The sequence below is a fragment of the Bufo bufo genome, chromosome 7 (genome assembly GCF_905171765.1).
Source record: "Bufo bufo chromosome 7, aBufBuf1.1, whole genome shotgun sequence".
Taxonomy (NCBI): Eukaryota; Metazoa; Chordata; class Amphibia; order Anura; family Bufonidae; genus Bufo; species Bufo bufo.
Genome location: NC_053395.1, coordinates 219,286,220 through 219,302,131, shown reverse-complemented (window position 1 = coordinate 219,302,131; position 15,912 = coordinate 219,286,220). Strand labels below are relative to the sequence as shown.

Genomic DNA, 15,912 nt, shown 5'->3' with positions numbered 1-15,912 from the left:
TTTCTGCATATTTGCTGAAACAGGACATACAGATGTAAGAACCCATAGAAATGCTGAGATTGGTCTGTGTATTGGGCACCTTGAAAAAGATCTCCAACTAGAGTGACCAGGTAACTCACTGCTGTACTGCACTCACAGGGACCTGGGGGCCCCTTTTTAGACCAGAGAGATGATAGCAACCATAGCAATTGATAATAGGGGCCAGCAACAGAGGGGAGAGACAGTTACCATTGATTGTGGGTAATAAAGGTGCCAATTGAGCAGTTGCTTACAAGGGTTTGCCCATGAACGAAACGTATCACCTGTCCACAGGATCACCTGGGGCCCCTCTGCTGGAACCCCCACCAACCACAAGAATACTGGTCCTGTGTATGTATGCTGCCGCTCCATTGAAACTTAGCGGAACTGATGGAGATAGCTGAGCTCTGTACTTGCTGTTGGTCCCATAGTCCTTAAATGGAACAGCATGCTTGATTGTCGCTCCATATGAACAAGGGACAAGGGACCAGAATTCACATCATCATTGGGGGCCCCAAGTGATCAGAAGCTTATTACCTATCCCGTGCAAAGGTGATAAGTGTGGTTTGTAGGAGAACCCTTTAAGATAACTTGCAAAGTTCTTGCTACCTGCAGCAACCACTAGAGGGAGCTCAACATACATAGAAATACATATATGGGGTCCCAAGGTTACTTACTACACCCCTGGATGGAAGAAATGATCCTGACATAACCCATTCCTCTCCATTACAATGAGAGATTTCCATGGCTGCCATTGAGAGGAATGACAAAGTACACCCCCCTTTCCTGATCTGTGTCGCACCCCTGTTGACTTGACATGTCTGATTGACAATCCCTTTAAATACAGGGAGTGCAGAATTATTAGGCAAATGAGTATTTTGACCACATCATCCTCTTTATGCATGTTGTCTTACTCCAAGCTGTAAAGGCTCGAAAGCCTACTACCAATTAAGCATATTAGGTGATGTGCATCTCTGTAATGAGAAGGGGTGTGGTCTAATGACATCAACACCCTATATCAGGTGTGCATAATTATTAGGCAACTTCCTTTCCTTTGGCAAAATGGGTCAAAAGAAGGACTTGACAGGCTCAGAAAAGTCAAAAATAGTGAGATATCTTGCAGAGGGATGCAGCACTCTTAAAATTGCAAAGCTTCTGAAGCGTGATCATCGAACAATCAAGCGTTTCATTCAAAATAGTCAACAGGGTCGCAAGAAGCGTGTGGAAAAACCAAAGCGCAAAATAACTGCCCATGAACTGAGAAAAGTCAAGCGTGCAGCTGCCAAGATGCCACTTGCCACCAATTTGGCCATATTTCAGAGCTGCAACATCACTGGAGTGCCCAAAAGCACAAGGTGTGCAATACTCAGAGACATGGCCAAGGTAAGAAAGGCTGAAAGACGACCACCACTGAACAAGACACACAAGCTGAAACGTCAAGACTGGGCCAAGAAATATCTCAAGACTGATTTTTCTAAGGTTTTATGGACTGATGAAATGAGAGTGAGTCTTGATGGGCCAGATGGATGGGCCTGTGGCTGGATTGGTAAAGGGCAGAGAGCTCCAGTCCGACTCAGACGCCAGCAAGGTGGAGGTGGAGTACTGGTTTGGGCTGGTATCATCAAAGATGAGCTTGTGGGGCCTTTTCGGGTTGAGGATGGAGTCAAGCTCAACTCCCAGTCCTACTGCCAGTTTCTGGAAGACACCTTCTTCAAGCAGTGGTACAGGAAGAAGTCTGCATCCTTCAAGAAAAACATGATTTTCATGCAGGACAATGCTCCATCACACGCTTCCAAGTACTCCACAGCGTGGCTGGCAAGAAAGGGTATAAAAGAAGAAAATCTAATGACATGGCCTCCTTGTTCACCTGATCTGAACCCCATTGAGAACCTGTGGTCCATCATCAAATGTGAGATTTACAAGGAGGGAAAACAGTACACCTCTCTGAACAGTGTCTGGGAGGCTGTGGTTGCTGCTGCACGCAATGTTGATGGTGAACAGATCAAAACACTGACAGAATCCATGGATGGCAGGCTTTTGAGTGTCCTTGCAAAGAAAGGTGGCTATATTGGTCACTGATTTGTTTTTGTTTTGTTTTTGAATGTCAGAAATGTATATTTGTGAATGTTGAGATGTTATATTGGTTTCACTGGTAAAAATAAATAATTGAAATGGGTATATATTTGTTTTTTGTTAAGTTGCCTAATAATTATGCACAGTAATAGTCACCTGCACACACAGATATCCCCCTAAAATAGCTAAAACTAAAAACAAACTAAAAACTACTTCCAAAAATATTCAGCTTTGATATTAATGAGTTTTTTGGGTTCATTGAGAACATGGTTGTTGTTCAATAATAAAATTAATCCTCAAAAATACAACTTGCCTAATAATTCTGCACTCCCTGTATAATCTATTTTAGGGTTATCGTCCCCACCGATCTACGGAGATGTCCTGTCCTTATTTAATAAAAAAAAAAACTAGTTGCAATCTATTATAACTTACATAATCACTTCTGGTGAAACGTCTAAAACGCCGGTCTTAATAAATGTGCCCCAATTCTGCTGAGTGGCGGGGGGCTCTTCCTGGTGTGATATCAGAGCTATGCACTGTGCCCTCAGCCAATCAGATGCCTCGCCTTTCTGCTCTCTCTACCCTCGCGCAGCATGCAGCCTCACACACACTGAGCAGAAGAGTCTGCAGCTGCATCTCCCCTCCTCCCCTCGTCCCTGTCACTATCAGTCTTCTCTCTAAGCTGTGCACTCTGGAAAGGAGAGGGTTAAAATGACATTAACAAGCATTAACTCCTGTAATCCCCCCCCCCCCCCCCAAAAAAAAATGCCCGGGCCCCTCATACTGGTCATACTTACCCCGTTCTCCGGCACCCGCGTTGCTTCTTATGCCGTCACGGCGGGTGACACTAGGGAGGCCTCTTCCCATCATGGCCTGCTATTGGCTAACCAACCCCACCCATCCCCCTACGCCCCTCGCCACATGTTTTGATCTGCGCGATGGGGATATGCAGTGGTGGCCGTGCTGGCATCAGAGGCAACGCTTTACCTGCTGCAGAGTTTGCAATTTTTAACTCTTTCAATTCTAGAAACAGCGTAGAGGGAAACAGTAGTCACTATGCAGAATTTCTGGGGACTGCAGACAGGGGCAGGAGAGTCATAGGACGGTAGTAAGACCAGGAAGACACCACTGCCCTAATATAATATATTAAATCTATGACATACTCTATATATGTATTTGCACTATAGACACATTTGCTGATCCCATGTAACCCTGCATTCTGTCTCCTGTCTACAATTCTGGTCTACAGACTGTGCTAGGAGGGATTGTCATTTAAGCAGTTTTCTATTTTGAACAATTCTGATTACCTGCAGCCGCCGCTAGACTGCGCGCTCCGCTTATATACAGTATTTATTCCGTTTCTGTGCGGTATTCCTTGAACTCTATGGTTTTGATGGAAAGTGGAGGATTTGGAGCTGTGTATCAATGTAAATCCCAGTAATCCGGCATCCTCCGGGCCTTCGATGTGCCCGATTATAGGAAATTCCGGTGTGTCAGACTGTGACATGTTTATATAGGTCTACGCGCTCACCCACCATGGGCCTGTCTTTTTGTGGATAGGGTCACTCTGAGATTTGCTTTTGATCACAGTGTATCATGTCCCTGGTCAGATGGGTCCAGGTCCTGCCACATCTATACTGGTGCAGACGACGTGTACTGGGAGATGACAGACAGATGAGAATCACTGTGAGGAGTGATAGATGCGACAAAGTGCGGGGTGTATCACGCTGATATCACATGGAAATCATCACTAGGTTGCCATGACAACCCGATTTGGAAGACTCATTTCTGTATTTGATTGCATAATATAAAATGGTGATCAGGACGGCAATCAGCGCGTCTTCTAGAAAAGGTCAAGTGTCCTTATGTCCAGTATGTGGTGCCTCTCTATGTGACAGCTCTGGATGTCAGTGCCTCTCTATGTGACAGCTCTGTATATCAGTGGCTCTCTATGTGACAGCTCTGTATATCAGTGCCTCTCTATGTGACAGCTCTGTATATCAGTGGCTCTCTATGTGACAGCTCTGGATGTCAGTGCCTCTCTATGTGACAGCTCTGGATGTCAGTGCCTCTCTATGTGACAGCTCTGGATGTCAGTGCCTCTCTATGTGACAGCTCTGGATGTCAGTGCCTCTCTATGTGACAGCTCTGGATGTCAGTGCCTCTCTATGTGACAGCTCTGGATGTCAGTGCCTCTCTATGTGACAGCTCTGTATATCAGTGGCTCTCTATGTGACAGCTCTGTATATCAGTGCCTCTCTATGTGACAGCTCTGTATATCAGTGGCTCTCTATGTGACAGCTCTGGATGTCAGTGCCTCTCTATGTGACAGCTCTGGATGTCAGTGCCTCTCTATGTGACAGCTCTGGATGTCAGTGCCTCTCTATGTGACAGCTCTGGATGTCAGTGCCTCTCTATGTGACAGCTCTGGATGTCAGTGCCTCTCTATGTGACAGCTCTGGATGTCAGTGCCTCTCTATGTGACAGCTCTGGATGTCAGTGCCTCTCTATGTGACAGCTCTGTATATCAGTGGCTCTCTATGTGACAGCTCTGGATGTCAGTGGCTCTCTATGTGACAGCTCTGGATGTCAGTGGCTCTCTATGTGACAGCTCTGTATATCAGTGGCTCTCTATGTGACAGCTCTGTATATCAGTGCCTCTCTATGTGACAGCTCTGTATATCAGTGGCTCTCTATGTGACAGCTCTGGATGTCAGTGCCTCTCTATGTGACAGCTCTGGATGTCAGTGCCTCTCTATGTGACAGCTCTGGATGTCAGTGCCTCTCTATGTGACAGCTCTGGATGTCAGTGCCTCTCTATGTGACAGCTCTGGATGTCAGTGCCTCTCTATGTGACAGCTCTGGATGTCAGTGCCTCTCTATGTGACAGCTCTGGATGTCAGTGCCTCTCTATGTGACAGCTCTGTATATCAGTAGCTCTCTATGTGACAGCTCTGTATATCAGTAGCTCTCTATGTGACTGCTCCGCATATCAGTGACTCTCTATGTGACAGCTCTGTATATCAGTGGCTCTCTATGTGACAGCTCTGTATATCAGTAGCTCTCTATGTGACAGCTCTGTATGTCAGTGACTCTCTATGTGACAGCTCTGTATATCGGTGGCTCTCTATGTGACAGCTCTGTATATCAGTGGCTCTCTATGTGACAGCTCTGTATATCAGTAGCTCTCTATGTGACAGCTCTGTATGTCAGTGACTCTCTATGTGACAGCTCTGTATGTCAGTGACTCTCTATGTGACAGCTCTGTATATCGGTGGCTCTCTATGTGACAGCTCTGTATATCAGTGACTCTCTATGTGACAGCTCTGTATGTCAGTGACTCTCTATGTGACAGCTCTGTATATCAGTGACTCTCTATGTGACAGCTCTGTATATCGGTGGCTCTCTATGTGACAGCTCTGTATATCAGTGGCTCTCTATGTGACAGCTCTGTATGTCAGTGACTCTCTATGTGACAGCTCTGTATGTCAGTGGCTCTCTATGTGACAGCTCTGGATGTCAGTGCCTCTCTATGTGACAGCTCTGTATATCGGTGGCTCTCTATGTGACAGCTCTGTATATCAGTGGCTCTCTATGTGACAGCTCTGGATGTCAGTGCCTCTCTATGTGACAGCTCTGTATATCGGTGCCTCTCTATGTGACAGCTCTGTATATCAGTGGCTCTCTATGTGACAGCTCTGGATGTCAGTGCCTCTCTATGTGACAGCTCTGGATGTCAGTGCCTCTCTATGTGACAGCTCTGGATGTCAGTGCCTCTCTATGTGACAGCTCTGGATGTCAGTGCCTCTCTATGTGACAGCTCTGGATGTCAGTGCCTCTCTATGTGACAGCTCTGGATGTCAGTGCCTCTCTATGTGACAGCTCTGGATGTCAGTGCCTATGTGACAGCTCTATATGTTAGTGTCTGTCTATGTGACAGCTCTGGATGCTGTATATCAGTGGCTCTCTATGTGACAGCTCTGTATATCAGTGGCTCTCTATGTAACAGCTCTGTATATCAGTGGCTCTCTATGTGACAGCTCTGTATATCAGTAACTGTCTATGTGACAGCTCTGTATATCAGTAACTGTCTATGTGACAGCTCTGGATGCTGTATGTCGGTGGCTCTCTGTGTGACAGTTCTGTATATCAGTAGCTGTCTATGTGACAGCTCCGTATATCAGTGACTCTCTATGTGACAGCTCTGTATATCAGTAGCTCTCTATGTGACAGCTCTGTATGTCAGTGACTCTCTATGTCACAGCTCTGTATATCGGTGGCTCTCTATGTGACAGCTCTGTATATCAGTAGCTCTCTATGTGACAGCTCTGTATGTCAGTGACTCTCTATGTGACAGCTCTGTATATCGGTGGCTCTCTATGTGACAGCTCTGTATATCAGTGGCTCTCTATGTGACAGCTCTGTATGTCAGTGACTCTCTATGTGACAGCTCTGTATGTCAGTGGCTCTCTATGTGACAGCTCTGTATGTCAGTGCCTCTCTATGTGACAGCTCTGTATATCAGAGGCTCTCTATGTGACAGCTCTGTATGTCAGTGACTCTCTATGTGACAGCTCTGTATATCAGTGACTCTCTATGTGACAGCTCTGTATGTCAGTGACTCTCTATGTGACAGCTCTGTATAGCGGTGGCTCTCTATGTGACAGCTCTGTATGTCAGTGACTCTCTATGTGACAGCTCTGTATATCAGAGGCTCTCTATGTGACAGCTCTGTATGTCAGTGACTCTCTATGTGACAGCTCTGTATGTCAGTGACTCTCTATGTGACAGCTCTGTATATCAGAGGCTCTCTATGTGACAGCTCTGTATGTCAGTGACTCTCTATGTGACAGCTCTGTATATCAGTGACTCTCTATGTGACAGCTCTGTATGTCAGTGACTCTCTATGTGACAGCTCTGTATAGCGGTGGCTCTCTATGTGACAGCTCTGTATGTCAGTGACTCTCTATGTGTCAGCTCTGTATGTCAGTGACTCTCTATGTGACAGCTCTGTATGTCAGTGACTCTCTATGTGACAGCTCTGTATGTCAGTGACTCTCTATGTGACAGCTCTGTATAGCGGTGGCTCTCTATGTGACAGCTCTGTATGTCAGTGACTCTCTATGTGACAGCTCTGTATATCAGAGGCTCTCTATGTGACAGCTCTTTATGTCAGTGACTCTCTATGTGACAGCTCTGTATGTCAGTGACTCTCTATGTGACAGCTCTGTATATCAGAGGCTCTCTATGTGACAGCTCTGTATGTCAGTGACTCTCTATGTGACAGCTCTGTATATCAGAGGCTCTCTATGTGACAGCTCTGTATGTCAGAGGCTCTCTATGTGACAGCTCTGTATGTCAGTGACTCTCTATGTGACAGCTCTGTATGTCAGTGACTCTCTATGTGACAGCTCTGTATGTCAGTGACTCTCTATGTGACAGCTCTGTATGTCAGTGACTCTCTATGTGACAGCTCTGTATGTCAGTGACTCTCTATGTGACAGCTCTGTATAGCGGTGGCTCTCTATGTGACAGCTCTGTATGTCAGTGACTCTCTATGTGACAGCTCTGTATATCAGAGGCTCTCTATGTGACAGCTCTTTATGTCAGTGACTCTCTATGTGACAGCTCTGTATGTCAGTGACTCTCTATGTGACAGCTCTGTATATCAGAGGCTCTCTATGTGACAGCTCTGTATGTCAGTGACTCTCTATGTGACAGCTCTGTATATCAGAGGCTCTCTATGTGACAGCTCTGTATGTCAGAGGCTCTCTATGTGACAGCTCTGTATGTCAGTGACTCTCTATGTGACAGCTCTGTATGTCAGTGACTCTCTATGTGACAGCTCTCTGTGTGACAGTTCTTGATTCTATGTATCTGTTATGTTGCAGTTTTTGCAGTTGTCCCTGTCTCATCTTATTGATTACAAGTTAATGTGGGGGAAGGGCTCTTAGCGGGGGCATGGGGGGAGGTGTCCTCCAGCTGCAAGAAAGGGGGGTGAACATGGGTGGTGTCAGTCTGCCTTTGGGTGGGGGGAGGGAGGGCGGACGCCTGCGATTGGAATTACGCCTCTTTTCAGTAACATGGAGCTGTTGTCATGGCAACCTCTTTTGATGTGACAAGTGCTGTGATTGTGACGGAGGAGCTGATGTTCTAGGGAGCTAACAGTGGCAAGGAGAGGGTACAAGAGACCCCATCCCACACCCACACACCCTGCCTGCCGCTCCCATCATCTCCTCTCCTCCATCACTGCTCTCCATCCCCCCCTGTGCCTCACTTGCCCATCTTTTGTGCCCCCCTCGGTATTGTCCATCCACCCTCATCACCCCATCCCCGAGATCCGCTCATTCATTGCACACACAGCCTCATCTGGACGCCTCTTTCTCACTTTTCCAAGACCCCCTGGCCTTCTCGCTTCCTCCCATTCCATCCCTAATTCCTCCATTAGTCCCTTTGTATTGTCTCCCTTTGGCCCAGAGCTTTGTTTGTGTGACATGAATAAGGTTCGGGGCCCTAAGATCCCAGTATTGTCATCGTCCCCCCCTCCCCTTGGAGAACTGAGTAAGGAGGCGCTCAGGTTGATCTGTCCTCAGCTGCCATTAGGTAAGTTGTAGGAGAACAGCTCCTCTCCACTTCTATCTGTGCAGGAGGGTGTTGCCTCAAAATGGAGAGAAGCTTTTTTTTTTTTTTTTTTGCATTTTGAATTTTTTGCATTATTTTAGATCTTTTTTTCCACTGCAGCTTTCTTTATGTTTATTCCATATTCTTCTTTTCTACTGAACACGATCGATATAAGGCGGCATAGCCTCGGCCCTTGTAGCCTGGATGGGCTCAGGGCCAATAGAACAACCTTAGGCTCTGGGTTCACATTGACCTTGACAAGACCAGTTAACCTCTAGAGCCTGCCGGGTCTGGATTGCAAGCTCTGTGGGCACAGCAGTGTCAATTGGAATTGCAAATGCAGGCCTGTGCAGCAGAGGGGGAGATGTCAATCTTATGGGATGTGTGATATGTAGAGATCTGTCGAGTCAGATATGGGATATTAGTCCAGTATATGGATGTTTAGAGCTTGTAGTTTCTACCATTGCACAGAAATGCAATATTTTTTATGATGTGTAATGTGTAGGATGAATATCTCATGTGCCAATGTTTGTTTTTTTGCAAATTCTTAGTTTTTTAATTTTTAATATTAATTCTTAATTCTTTTAATGTTTAATCTTTATGCATTTTAATGACTTGGATTGTTTTTATGTGTATTAATGTAGGGGAGTATTTATATCAGATCCGATACAATGTTACAATTTTGTACAAAAGCAAAACAATGTAAAAAGTGTTTTATGGAGAAAAAAAAAGTCCAGAACTTACATCATTTGTGTATGTAGATGTTTGTAGTTTTTAACGGGCTGCGCAGTATAGGTGATAAATGTATGATCGCCGGGGGTCCAACCACTGGAATCCCCCCAGATTACAAAAGCGGCCGTTCTGGAGTACCGGCATGATCGCCGCTTTATTCGCATCTATGGGGCGTATGAAGCTAAGCTCAGTACTGATAGACAGTGGGACTCAGGGACCCCTATCCTCATGATCAGTGCGGACCCAGCGGTCGGACCCCCGGCAGTCATACATCCTGAGGAAAGATGATACATGTTGCTTATAGCAAAAGCCCTTTAATGTTTTGGAATATTTTTGTCCTGAGGCCACCATGTCAATAAATGTTTTCTACAACAGCTCTAATATGAAGATTAATAGTTGTGGATCATGGGTCATCTGTGGTCCTTCAGGGTGGAAGATGTTCTTGGAAATGCTCTAAAGACCCTCATAGCTCATCAAGTGCTCATTTCCAAAAAGGACAAAAAGCAAGTAGTGTCCATAGTAGGCAATCCCATTAATCAGGTATTTGATACAGAGCCAGAATGAATTTCCTTGGGTCCACCAGAGGAAATTTTTCTGGAGGCCTACCCTCTGCTAGACCTTAGCGGACCCTGCATTATAAACAACCCTGTTTTATAAAGGGCCCACTGGAGTATTTTCTGATACTCTGGTGGGGCAGTCCTACCCTGATTTGAGCTGTAGTTTAGAGTTCAGAAGAGGTCTGAATAATCAGGCCCATGCCCATCTTTACCAAAACTTGACTTAAAACCTGAAGAAACCTTTGCAGAACTCTATTTTAGTCTAATCCTCAGATTGCTATGTTGCTAAGAAGGTATTTCTTGGATTTGTGGATTGCCCAACAGTTGGAGAGACACAAGTTGGAGACTATTGGTTCACAGGATGAGCAGATGTCTCTCTTGGGGTCTCCTAAGGGTGTGTGTCCAACTATAGACATAGATCAACCCAAACTACGGTCATTCCAGAACCTTGAATATAACGCCCAAAACCCAATGCAGAAGAGTCATCATATGTTCTTCAAGTCTTGCACTGTGGAATGAAATGAGATAATCATAGGGTTAAATAATTTTCTTATATAAAAATAAGAGGAAGAAGCCAAAATGAACAGGGTTTAATCATATTAAATTCACAATATGATGTTCGGTTCTTGAATAATTCAGTTTTGCATTGGACACAATATAAGGATTCTGAGAAATCTGATTACTAGTGGCAGCCGAGATGGTGAGGACATGAGGCTGTCAGGAAGAATGTCCATAGCGACCAGCCCGTCTTATATAACTCAGGGTGAACTGAGATCATGCTGAGGGTCGCAGAGGAGACATGGAGGGGGGGACAATATTACAGCACACTTTTTCCATGTCTCTTAATGATCTAGTAATCAGATTTACTTCAAGATAAATGTAAGTGGAGAATTCACAGGGATCACAAGTCGAAGTTATAAAATTATCTTCATGAATCCCGTGTCATCATAGTACATGGATCATGTGTCCACATAACATGTATGTCACCGTATACCGTATAGTGTACATGTCTATTAAAGTGGTCCTGTGTCCAGATATAGGCCCCAGAGAGATGCCTGCGAGTACGATACTCACAACTCTATTTAATGAACCCAAATACAAAGGTTCTTCATTTCATCCTGTATTAAAGGTTTCTGGTATTAATCCGTGTCCTTCTTCATATACAGAGGAGCAATGCCACCGGCACCACCTTCCCCCATGCTTCTCACTTTGGGGACACTTTCCGATTTGTTCTCCTCATCTTCATCGCACTGGCCTGCATAGCTGGAATCGTAATCGCCTCTGCGGTGATCTTCTGTTTACGACAACATGCCAAGCAGCGGGAAAAAGAGCGACTTGCAGGGCTTGGGCCTGAAGGAGCCGGAGACTCCACCTTTGAGTATCAGGTAAAGACTCATGTTGTTGTCTTGAAGCGTTAGTGTTATAGTAGTTATATTCTTGTACATAGGAGCAGTATTATAGTAGTTATATTCTTGTACATAGGGGGCAGTATTATAGTAGTTATATTCTTGTACATAGGAACAGTATTATAGTAGTTATATTCCTGTACATAGGAGCAGTATTATAGTAGTTATATTCTTGTACATAGGAGCAGTATTATAGTAGTTATATTCTTGTACGTAGGAGGCAGTATTATAGTAGTTATATTCTTGTACATAGAAGGCAGTATTATAGTAGTTATATTCTTGTATATAGGAGGCAGTATTATAGTAGTTATATTCTTGTACATAGGGGGCAGTATTATAGTAGTTATATTCTTGTACATAGGGGGCAGTATTATAGTAGTTGTATTCTTGTACATAGGAGCAGTATTATAGTAGTTATATTCCTGTACATAGGAGCAGTATTATAGTAGTTATATTCTTGTACATAGGGGGCAGTATTATAGTAGTTGTATTCTTGTACATAGGAGCAGTATTATAGTAGTTATATTCCTGTACATAGGAGCAGTATTATAGTAGTTATATTCTTGTACATAGAAGGCAGTATTATAGTAGTTATATTCTTGTACATAGGAGGCAGTGTTATAGTAGTTATATTCTTGTATATAGGAGGCAGTATTATAGTAGTTATATTCTTGTACATAGGGGGCAGTATTATAGTAGTTATATTCTTGTACATAGGGGGCAGTATTATAGTAGTTATATTCCTGTACATAGGAGCAGTATTATAGTAGTTATATTCTTGTACATAGGAGCAGTATTATAGTAGTTATATTCTTGTACATAGGAAGCAGTATTATAGTAGTTATATTCTTGTACATAGAAGGCAGTATTATAGTAGTTATATTCCTGTACATAGGAGCAGTATTATAGTAGTTATATTCTTGTACATAGGAGCAGTATTATAGTAGTTATATTCTTGTACATAGGAGCAGTATTATAGTAGTTATATTCCTGTACATAGGAGCAGTATTATAGTAGTTATATTCTTGTACATAGGAGGCAGTATTATAGTAGTTATATTCTTGTATATAGGAGGCAGTATTATAGTAGTTATATTCTTGTACATAGGAGCAGTGTTATAGTAGTTATATTCTTGTACATAGGGGGCAGTATTATAGTAGTTATATTCTTGTACATAGGAGGCAGTATTATAGTAGTTATATTCTTGTACATAGGAGGCAGTATTATAGTAGTTATATTCCTGTACATAGGAGCAGTATTATAGTAGTTATATTCTTGTACATAGGAAGCAGTATTATAGTAGTTATATTCTTGTACATAGAAGGCAGTATTATAGTAGTTATATTCCTGTCCATAGGAGCAGTATTATAGTAGTTATATTCTTGTACATAGGAGCAGTGTTATAGTAGTTATATTCTTGTACACAGGAGCAGTATTATAGTAGTTATATTCTTGTACATAGTAGCAGTATTATAGTAGTTATATTCCTGTACATAGGAGCAGTATTATAGTAGTTATATCCTTGTACATAGGAGCAGTATTATAGTAGTTATATTCTTGTACATAGGAGCAGTATTATAGTAGTTATATTCTTGTACATAGTAGCAGTATTATAGTAGTTATATTCTTGTACATAGGAGCAGTATTATAGTAGTTATATTCTTGTACATAGGAGCAGTATTATAGTAGTTATGTTCTTGTACATAGTAGCAGTATTATAGTAGTTATATTCTTGTACATAGGAGCAGTATTATAGTAGTTATATCCTTGTACATAGGAGCAGTATTATAGCAGTTATGTTCTTGTACATAGGAGCAGTATTATAGTAGTTATATTCTTGTACATAGGAGCAGTATTATAGTAATTATATTCTTGTACATAGGAGCAGTATTATAGTAGTTATATTCTTGTACATAGGAGCAGTATTATAGTAGTTATATTTTTGTACATAGGATCAGTATTATAGTAATTATATTCTTGTACATAGGAGGCATTATTATAGTAGTTAAATTCTTGTACATAGGAGCAGTATTATAGTAGTTATATTCTTGTACATTGGATGCAGTATTATACTAGTTATATTCTTGTACTTAGGAGCAGTATTATAGTAGTTATATTCTTGTACATAGGAGCAGTATTATAGTAGTTATATTCTTGTACATAGGAGCAGTATTATAGTAGTTATAGTCTTGTACATAGGAGCAGTATTATATTAGTTATATTCTTGTACATAGGAGAAGTATTATAGTAGTTATATTCTTGTTCATAGGAGCAGTATTGTAGTAGTTATATTCTTGTACATAGGAGCAGTATTATAGTAGTTATATTCTTGTATATAGGAGCAGTATTATAGTAATTATATTCTTGTACATAGGAGGCATTATTATAGTAGTTATATTCTTGTACATAGGAGGCAGTATTATAGTAGTTAAATTCTTGTACATAGGAGCAGTATTCTAGTAGTTATATTCTTGTACATAGGAGCAGTATTATAGTAGTTATATTCTTGTACATTGGATGCAGTATTATACTAGTTATATTCTTGTACATAGGATCAGTATTATAGTAGTTATATTATTGTACATAGGAGCAGTATTATATTAGTTATATTCTTGTACATAGGAGGCAGTATTATAGTAGGTATATTCTTGTACATAGGAGAAGTATTATAGTAGTTATATTCTTGTACATAGGAGCAGTATTATATTAGTTATATTATTGTACATAGGAGGCAGTATTATAGTAGGTATATTCTTGTACATAGGAGAAGTATTATAGTAGTTATATTCTTGTACATAGGAGCAGTATTATAGTAGTTATATTCTTGTACATAGGATGCAGTATTATAGTAGTTATATTCCTGTACATAGGAGGCAGTATTATAGTAGTTATATTCCTGTACATAGGAGGCAGTATTATAGTAGTTATATTCTTGTACATAGGAGCAGTATTATAGTAGGTATATTCTTGTACATAGGAGGAGTATTATAGTAGTTATATTCTTGTACATAGGAGCAGTATTATAGTAGGTATATTCTTGTACATAGGAGGAGTATTATAGTAGTTATATTCTTGTACATAGGAGCAGTATTATAGTAGTTATATTATTGTACATAGGAGCAGTATTATAGTAGTTATATTCTTGTACATAGGAGCAGTATTATAGTAGTTATATTCTTAGTAACATAGTAACATAGTAGTAACATAGTACATAAGGCCGAAAAAAGACATTTGTCCATCCAGTTCGGCCTGTCATCCTACAAGTTGATCCAGAGGAAGGCAAAAAAAAAAAACCCTGTGAGGTAGAAGCCAATTTTCCTCACTTTAGGGGAATAAAAAATTCCTTCCCGACTCCAATCAGGCATCAGAATAACTCCCTGGATCAGCGACCCCTCTCTAGTAGCTATAGCCTGTAATATTATTACCCTCCAGAAATACATCCAGGCCCCTCCTGAATTCCTTTATTGTACTCACCATCACCACCTCCTCAGGCAGAGAGCTCCATAGTCTCACTGCTCTTACCGTAAAGAACCCTTTTCTATGTTTGTGTACAAACCTTCTTTCCTCCAAACGCAGAGGATGTCCCCTCGTCACAGTCCTGGGGATAAATAGATGATGGGAGTGATCTCTGTACTGCCCCCTGATATATTTATACATAGTAATTAGATCTCCCCTCAGTCGTCTTTTTTCTAACGTGAATAACCCTAATGTTGATAATCTTTCAGGGTACTGTAGTTGCCCCATTCCAGTTATTACTTTAGTTGCCCTCCTCTGGACCCTCTCCAGCTCTGCTATGTCTGCCTTGTTCACAGGAGCCCAGAACTGTACACAGTCCTCCATGTGTGGTCTGACCAGTGATTTGTAAAGTAGTAGGAATATGTTCTCATCACGGGCATCTATGCCCCTTTTGATGCAACCCATTATCCTATTGGCCTTGGCAGCAGCTGCCTGACACTGTTTTTTGCAGCTTAGTTTGCTGTTTATTAAAATTCCTAGATCCTTTTCCATGTCAGTGTTACCGAGTGTTTTACCATTTAGTATGTACGGGTGACTTGCATTATTCCTTCCCATGTGCATAACTTTACATTTGTCAGTGTTAAACCTCATCTGCCACTTATCTGCCCAAGCCTCCAATCTATCAAGATCCATCTGTAGCAGTATACTGTCCTCTTCAGTGTTAATTACTTTACACAGTTTAGTGTCATCTGCGAAAATTGATATTTTACTATGCAAGCCTTCTACAAGATCATTAATAAATATATTGAAGAGAATAGGGCCCAATACTGTAGGGCCCAATATTCTTGTACATAGGAGGCAGTATTATAGTAGTTATATTCTTGTACATAGGAGGAGTATTATAGTAGTTATATTCTTGTACATAGGAGCAGTATTATAGTAGTTATATTCTTGTACATAGGAGCAGTATTATAGTAGTTATATTCTTGTACACAGGAGGCAGTATTATAGTAGTTATATTCTTGTACATAGGAGGAGTATTATAGTAG

General features: G+C 41.8%; 1 protein-coding gene across 1 annotated transcript in view; it reads left to right on the top strand.

The window, feature by feature from the left end:
• The window catches only part of PTPRN (protein tyrosine phosphatase receptor type N), an 84,021-nt gene that overhangs the window by 51,104 nt on the left and 17,005 nt on the right, over nucleotides 1-15,912 (top strand). Inside the window, 1 exon segment of the mRNA XM_040441531.1 lies at nucleotides 11,168-11,386. Coding sequence (XP_040297465.1) covers nucleotides 11,168-11,386 — 219 coding nt within the window.